Source organism: Lampris incognitus, chromosome 17, assembly GCF_029633865.1.
Source record: "Lampris incognitus isolate fLamInc1 chromosome 17, fLamInc1.hap2, whole genome shotgun sequence".
Classification (NCBI taxonomy): Eukaryota; Metazoa; Chordata; class Actinopteri; order Lampriformes; family Lampridae; genus Lampris; species Lampris incognitus.
This window is the reverse complement of record NC_079227.1, coordinates 11,798,978-11,807,351: the sequence shown is the minus strand read 5'-3', so window position 1 is coordinate 11,807,351 and position 8,374 is coordinate 11,798,978. Positions and strand designations below refer to the sequence as shown.

The following is an 8,374-nucleotide window of genomic DNA, read 5'->3' as shown; positions in this document are numbered from 1 at the left end:
TGTTGTTCCTGTTGTTCAGCCTCCAAACGGAGGTTTTTACAGCTGGGAGACAATGAACTAACTAGCTGGCCGAACAGGATACAAGGCGTGCTGGTGGTGGCCCGGGACCTGATGGCGAACCGCCGTGTAAAGTCATCACTCACCGTAGACGCCGTCAGCGTGAGCGCTGCCATTTTGATTGACAGCAAACAGGTGTCCCCGTAGGGCTGTGTCACCAGATGGGCTGTTTGACAGCTGACATCATGGAAATAGTTACCTGCTCTAAAAACTGAGACGTGTTTGTGTGTGTGTGTGTGTTTGTGTGTGTGTGTTGGGGGGGTTACAGTACGGCTTGGGGGCAGTTGGGTGGGAGGGTAGTAGGGGCAAGACGCAAACAAAGAAGCCCTTGGTGTGTGGAGCACACTGACGGGCTGCTGTTGGCTTGGGCCCCAGACAGACATACTCACTTCATTGTGTATGGTGCAGTGTGGCATGACGCGTGTGTGTATGCAAGTGTGTGTGTGCGTGTGTGTGTGTGGGGGGGGGGGCAGTAAGAGCAGCACTTGCTCTTCAACACCTGCTCGCATGTCCAAGTGCTGTCACAACTGTCAAAAGTTTTGCCGTTACGTGTAAGGACCTCAGCTGCATGGAAAGGGCTGTAAAAATAAATGTTACTCTTATTAATTATTAAAGTAATCCATGTGGCGCGTGGACGCCACGTCGATTGCCATGTTTTCCCACTAATGGCCATAACTAACATCTGAAAATAATTCTATCTTAAATGTGTGCATTACATAACAAGGGAGTGCAAAGTAGATTTCACGCTCGATGCCCCGCTGAATAATGCAGCTGACCACAAAAGACATTTTCGAAGATTTTCAGTGCTCGGGCCAAGGCATTTATAATGAATAAATGCTTCGATGCATATAGGGTCAAAAAATTGTATAAATATGTAATTTCTTCACAGTATTAATAATCCCGTCCTTGTTTGAGCTGTACACTGCCCAACACATTTCAAGACTTCATGTTCAAGTTACGACTGAGAGGATCATGATGACTGTTCACAAACCATTGCGATATCTTCTGCATAGGGTTCGCTGCAATGTCTTGAGGAAACCCAGGATGTTGGACTTGACCGGAGCAGAGTGCAGGATGTCCCTGGAGTCCAGTTCCTGCAGATAAGGAGAGAAAAATAAAGGGACCATCGCCTTCTTGCTCTGGCATCTGAAAAGCTGCAGCGGGCTTCACGTTTCTCTCGTCTGACTTCACTGCGGTGACGGCTGGAGAGAGGCAACAGAATTCACCAAGTAAAAATTACATCCACAGCATTTAATGATACTGAAATGTGATAAACTGTATTTATTTGACCACATGGTGATAAATTAGGTGAAAGGGTATCTCTCAGAGGATATTCTACACAATTCAGTGGTGATTTTTTTGTTGTTGTACGATATCAAATCAAGTCCACCAAACACCCAGAAATGTGAATATATTCAGTAAAAAAAAAAAGAAAAAGCTCAACAGTGTGCAAAATGCAACGTTGCCCATCTGAATTTAGCTCAATTTCATCACTGACATAACTATTTACCATTTACTGTTGCTCAGACTTGGTGTTTGATTTGAAGTTCTTGTTTTGTTCACATTTGATGTCATTGTCTTTTATGCCAACTAAACTAAAACGTATATCACTGAGATCTCCTGTTCACCTGGATGGAAACGTAGCACATATCTTTGATGATATGTACTGTACAATGCATGTTCAACCCATTTTCTAATGGAACAAAGAATTTAAATTCTTGCTCCTTGACCATAAATTTACCGTATGTCGTGGACTGCAAAACTGCACCGCAGTACAAGTTGCACTCAGCATAAATGTGTTGTGAAGGAGTAAAAAAAAAAGTTGCTTCGGTGTATAAGTCACATTTCTATGGTGGCACAGTAGTGATGCACAGGTCAGAGGTTTTTAATACCCGCACCCACCCCCGCCCTGTTATGAGTGCCAATCCGCACTGCCTGACCCGCTAAAATTTTTTTGATTTTTTTTTTGGAAATACTTTAATGATCCCCGTAGGGAAATTACGCTTTGCATTTAACCTATCCTACTTGTGTAGCTAGGAGCAGTGGGCAGCCGCCGTGCAGCACCCGGGACCAACTCCAGTTCGTCTTGCCATGCCTCGCTCAAGGGCACAGACAGGAGTATTAACCCTAACATGCATGTCTTTTTGATGGTGGGGGAAACCGGAGCACCCGGAGAAAACCCACCGCAGACATGGGGAGAACATGCAAACTCCACAAAGAGGATGACCTGGGATGACCCCCAAGGTTGGACAACCCTGGGGTTCGAACCCAGAACCTTCTTGCTGTGAGGCGACGGCGGTAACCACTGCGCCGTGTTAATTAACCAAGTGAACCTGTCCCGACCCGCAAACTTCCAAATTAAGCCAAGGCACAGCAAAGTAAGCAGTGTTCAACTATTTCATTTTTTTATTTTTGTAAATATATTTTATTGATTATCAAATGTTTTATCCCACAAGAATTACAAAACATGTATAAAGTCAAATCAGCTACTCATCCCCAGATACAAAGTACTATTCATCACATGTATTAACAAATTGAAAACCCCATTCCCCATCACTACCAACCCACCCACGCACCCACTCATAGGATCACAGGCTACAGAATACATTTAGGTATCACTATTTCATTTTTGGGCTGTTTGCCGAGCACAATGCACTGATAGCAAGGCATCACCTATTGCATCTCAGCCTGGTAGTGTCTGGGTCTAGGCTGCTAAATAAACAGACGAATTGTTCCAAATGGTGTTCTATATTGTTGAATAGTAGCAAAACAAGTGACTCATCATTAAAGATGTGAACTCTGTCGCTCTCTTTCCTCTCTCGCTCACATACACACACACACACACACACACACACACACACACACACACACACACACACAACCTCTTTCTGACCAAGAAAAGCGTTTTGGTGGTGTAAACAAACACTACGGAGGCCACTTAGGAAAAAAATTCAGATGAATCCTCAACACCCTAAAACGTTGACCAGCGTTGACCAGAACCACAATCTCAAATTGATGATTTAAGTTGCTTGTGTGCATGCATGTGTGTGTTTGTTTATTTGGGGGGGGGGGTGGACTAGTAATGCACAGCCTAGCCTATTGCACACAATGTTTCTGTAAGTTATTGATAATTTACTCAGAGCGCTGCTTTGTCACTTTTTGACCCGCCCGCCCGAACCCGTGGTATTTTCTAGTAACCTTACCCGACCCACGCATCACTGTGGTACATCATTTTCAACGGAGTCACAAAGTTAAAGTTGAAATGCAGTGTATTCGTCCCACAAAATTACGTGGTATAAGTTGCTTTGGAATATAAGTCGCAGCCCCAGCCAGACGAGTGCGGTAAGTACGGTAACTTGTTCCATGACAGGAAACCAAACAGCATCAAAACTTAAGGATCAGCTGATTCAGTCTGTATGATCTGATGTCATGAAATCTCTTTTCCGAGTTTCACAGAAGAACTGTGCGTTAAGTTTGTGATCAGGCCGACATGAAGTAAAGTTTGGATACGAGCGTTGTGACCCTGTTACTCCCAGTGTTCTAAACCCCATAAAAGACAACTTGTCAACATCACCGACATGAAATCCACCAAGGCCTTGAATCTGCAACAACGAGGGATGATGTTACCCAGAATGCACTGAGGGGGGAGGCACGCCGAGACCTGGGAGGGTTTCAGAAGAGTAAAGTTACAAGCTGGCACAAGACAAATTTAGATGTTGTAACTCAGACTTCTGACACTATGGTGTGGCACTCCTCTATAAATAAATGTGGACTTTGATTCCTGTACCCCACTACCCTGCAGTAATGAATCAACTGAACTGCATTATGAAGAATTTTGCTACCCTGAAAAGAGTACGCATCAGATCAAATCATGGCATGCAGATCAGATAAATTAAGATTTGAGTCCATTTCTGTTGGCAACACCAAGAATGACACGACGTCGCCCGAGTGCCGACCCAGCCCCTGAGCAAGTGCATGTAAAATACACAATCAGTCACATGGCACGTTGTTTGTGTTATTACATCAACGGCTTGATTGCATGATTATTATCATTATTATTAGTAGTAACAACAGTAGCAGTAGTGGTAATAATCATAATAACACTAGTCATAATTGTATTAGTACCACTAGTAATAGCAGTAATCTTAGTAATAACCAGTAGTAGTACTACTTATAACAACAAAAACATCTACTAGTACTGCAACTTTAATATTTCATTAGTTGTAGTAAAATAATAAATTATTATATGAGTAATAATATGAATCATATGATTAATTATTATTCACACAATTTGTGAAATATTTCTGAGGAATATATATATATATATATATATATATATATATATATCAATACACCAACGTCATTATTCACACTACTAGTGGTAGTAGAAGCAGCTTCATCATCATCATCATCATCAGCTACGTATCTTCATCTCCGCCAACACAATAGGTCTTGTCTGCACTCATCTTAAAATATAACCCGAAAGAAGAGTTGTGTAGCACGTGAGGCTGCAACGCAGTAAGATGGCTCCTCGTTTAGATCAGTCTATGCCGGCGCCCGAGGGCAGCCGGGTAATGAACAGCCCTGGGTCAAGGTGGAATTGTGCCGATTGGTGGTCTATAGCCTACTTGGTTCATGGTGGGGGGGACATCCATTCAGCCCTCTGTCGGTGGAGGAAGGGAGTGGTCTGACGGGAGGGAGGGGGAGGGGGGTGTAGGGGACTTCTCGGGTGCTGTTTTCAGCACCAATTCCTGGACACAACTGGCCCGAAACGCACCTCAGTCCATCCACACCTTATAAAAGGGTGGCCTGAAAATACACGCGTAACGCAAAACACGCATCGGTTTGTCCCAAAGGGGGGGGGGGGGGGTTGGGGGTGTGGGGAGAATCCCAAACAGGTCGACGACCATTGTTATATACAGTCTATAGGTCGCCTCAGACAATGGGCATGTTGCCTATATCACAGCGCACCGTGACGCGCGTTCACGTGTCCCGCTCACTCGTCCATGCATTCACCCCATCACTCTCTCAGCCGTTCACACACACACACACACACACACACACACACACACGCTCGTGCACCCTCGCTATAGGCGACAGACACGCACACTCCACTCACAGAGGGAGACACGGAGCGACAGAGAGGCTGCAGGCGTTGCACATGCATGTATTGTTTCACATCTTCAAACATTCAACTTCAGTATCCGTTGTAAGGTGACAGAAGACGGGGGCAGGTGAAGCGGCTGACACTGGGCATCATGTTACCTGAACAGCAAGAACACTTCCATGACTTCAAACTGGTCAGCACAGGACCTCATCTCTCAGTACATGGCTGACTGGCATTTTATTATTACTATCATTATTATTACATGATGGGTCAAAATACGGGTGGCAACTGATAATGCATTCGCTCCAGACTGCTGTGACATGGGTGGGATAATTAGTGTGATTAGTGTCCCAAACTGCACACACAAAAAAAGAAGTAATCTTAACTGTGATATGACTTTCACACCGAGATTCAAGATGGCGTTGCGGGCGGGATGTCAGAGATAAACGTGGGATGGGGGAAGGAAAAACAAAAAAAAACACGAAAAATAAGTGCAAAGTTTGTCATGGTCAAGAGTTGCGTTGTTGTACGTGGGCACAAGTAGCCCGTGAAACCCCCCCAGAAGAGGCACAGGCATGTCCAACCCAGTCCTGCCTGCAGCCCCATGCAGCAGCTCCCTGAACAAAAGAATGCCACCAGCGTGTGCTGTACTGCAGGACGGGGCTCTGCTGTGGTCTGCACTAAAACCACGCTCGCACCTGGGCCAGCACCTGGTCAGATACCACACGGCCACAGCCCTCCCCAGAATAAGACGAGAAATTATATCAGGCGTTATCAGAAATCCCCGTCTTTGGCGTTGTTGGCAACTTTCCTGACAATGGAGCGGACTTGCGACTGCCATAGTGACAGCAAGTTATAACCAGTTTTTGTGGAAAATCGCACAACAGACGGAGCCCGCCCGCCGCATTGCGACACATACGAATCTATATCATCGGCCCAAGCCTCACGGGCAACTTAAACACCGTGACATTTCATTTATAGCGGGTTTAACAGTGAATAATCTCAACCACGTCACTCAAAGTCAATGGCCGGGCTGTGTTAGTTGGAAAACTGTATCGATGTATTAAAAGCAAAAACGCTGTTTTGCACCCACCGAACCTCGCCTGTCCGCTCCCGCATAGATTCAATTTCGACACGCGAGCGGACTCTGCGCGCTCGGTTCCGTCCGTTTGGGTCAATTTAGCACGAATTCTGCAAAATTGATCACGGCACGCGATACTTCCAGCGGGTTTTCCCCGAATAAAAGTTCCTCTGCCGGAGAATCGAGCGGGAAAAGCCGCGTCCGGGTGAAGCCCAATGTCCCCGCTACCGGCCCATGGTGTTTTGCGGGTCTTTCCCGATCCGGAGTTTTCACATTTGTCGGAAGTTGGAGGACGAAGAAACACAAACGGGACCGCGCGAGTTCCATGGAGTCTGCTAGATCAGCTGCTGGCAGTTGGTGTTCTCAATCACGTCCGCAGATAGGCTTCATAGGCTCACACGGGCTCTTGTGGAATAAGACACATTCATGTGGATCCGGACGGTCGGGACGTCACGTCGCGTCGGCAGATCTGTGACATTTGGATCCGGAGGGGGAAAAGCCTCAACTTCGGCGTTGTCACAACCCGTCGGGTAGAAACAGTTTTCTTTTTTGGTTGCAATTCCACGGACGTGTGTGTACAAATACTTAGCAGCTTGTGACGGTGTCGTTACACTCTCTATCCACTTCGGGGACATTTGAACTGCAGTCTTAACTTATTTCATTTGTTGAAGTATTTAAAAAAAAAAAAAAACCAAGGGGGGCTAAAAAGTCATCATGGCAGAGACGGCAGCACCACCGGCGAAAGCCAAAAAGGCGGCGAAACCCAGGAAACCCGTCTCTCACCCCAAGTACTCGGAGATGATCAAGGCGGCTATCGTGAACGACAAGAGCCGGGGGGGCGCGTCCCGGCAGAGCATCCAGAAGTACATCAAGGAGAACTACAAGGTGGGCGAGAACTCGGACACGCAGATCAAACTGGCGCTGAAACGGATGGTGGCCAGCGGAACCCTGCGTCACACCAAAGGCGTCGGCGCGTCCGGCTCCTTCAAGCTCAACAGGTCGGAGGAGCCCAAGAAGCCGGTCAAAGCCAAAGCCCCCAAGCCCAAGAAGGCGGCGGCGGCGGCGAAACCCGCCAAGCCCAAGAAGGCGCCCAAGCCCAAGAAGGCGCCCAAGAGCCCGGCCAAGGCCAAGAAGCCCAAATCTCCTGCTAAGAAACTGAAAAAGTCGCCGAAGAAGGCGCCGGCGGCGAAGCCCAAAAAAGTGGCGGCGAAGAAAGCCAGCAAGCCGGCCAAAGCCGCCAAGGCAAAGCCCGCAAAAAAGCCAGCCAAGCCCAAGGCCAAGGCGGCGAAAAAGACCACGAAGAAGAAGTAGTCTGAAACGAGGATGGCGTCATCTGAGAGACTTGGTTGCGTTGAAAAACAAAACAAAAGAAGAATGGTCGCTGTAAATACTCTGGGGAAGATGTTTTTCGTATATGTATTATTTTTGTATGGTCTCATTCGAACTTATCCTAATGTTTTTATCAGTTGTCTCCGCTCCATTGCACTATAGCCTAATGATGCTGTAGAGGGGGGGGGAAGAAAGTAAGACGTAATTGTGAGCGTTTTTATTTGACATTAATACCGTTACCGTTATTTCTCCGAGCCTTGGATACCTGTAGCCTCTGGTTGTTGGACATACGAGCAGCTCTCGTGCTGAAGCGCACAGGCGCGCGCGCGCGCACACACGTTTCCAGCCACAGCTCCGCGGAGCGCTGTGGGCAGCGCACGCTGCAGGACTTCCAAAGGAGACGCAGCGGCTTTTCTGTCAATTTTAGCTCCGTTTTCTATTAAATCTCATTACTCCATCGATTCGTAAAAAAACAAAAAAAAAACCAAACATCTGTGTTGTCACTTTCAAGACTGTTTATATACTGTTATTACAAATAAAACCCTTGTCATCTTCTACACAAGTGTTGGCGTTTCTGCTCATTGCGCGCACTTTTACGCGTGCGTAAAAGAAAGCCCCGTTATCCTTGAGAGGCGGCGAGGTAGAGGGAGGGGTTACCGGGCATACCGGAGAGGAACAATAACAGTTCGGCTGTCCAATAAGAGGGGGCCTCCCGCATATATGAAGACCCTGTCTGGAAGGTCTGCTTGTTTAACGCGTTGAACGGCTGGAGGTAAACTGCGCCGGCGCGCCGGACAGGT

The 8,374-nt window shown here is 46.9% G+C and overlaps 1 protein-coding gene across 1 annotated transcript; it reads left to right on the top strand.

Annotated features, from left to right (window-relative positions):
- Nucleotides 1-6,678: 6,678 nt before the first annotated feature.
- Nucleotides 6,679-8,136, top strand: LOC130127454 (histone H1.0-A). Its single transcript, XM_056297098.1, has one exon. It carries the CDS (start codon nucleotides 6,960-6,962, stop codon nucleotides 7,554-7,556), a length of 597 nt encoding a protein of 198 aa, XP_056153073.1. The 5' UTR covers nucleotides 6,679-6,959; the 3' UTR covers nucleotides 7,557-8,136.
- The last annotated feature ends 238 nt before the right edge of the window (nucleotides 8,137-8,374 follow it).

Excerpts from the sequence above, each read along its gene's own strand:
- LOC130127454 (XM_056297098.1), top strand. The coding sequence starts at position 6,960 with ATGGCAGAGACGGCAGCACCACCGGCGAAAGCCAAAAAGGCGGCGAAA.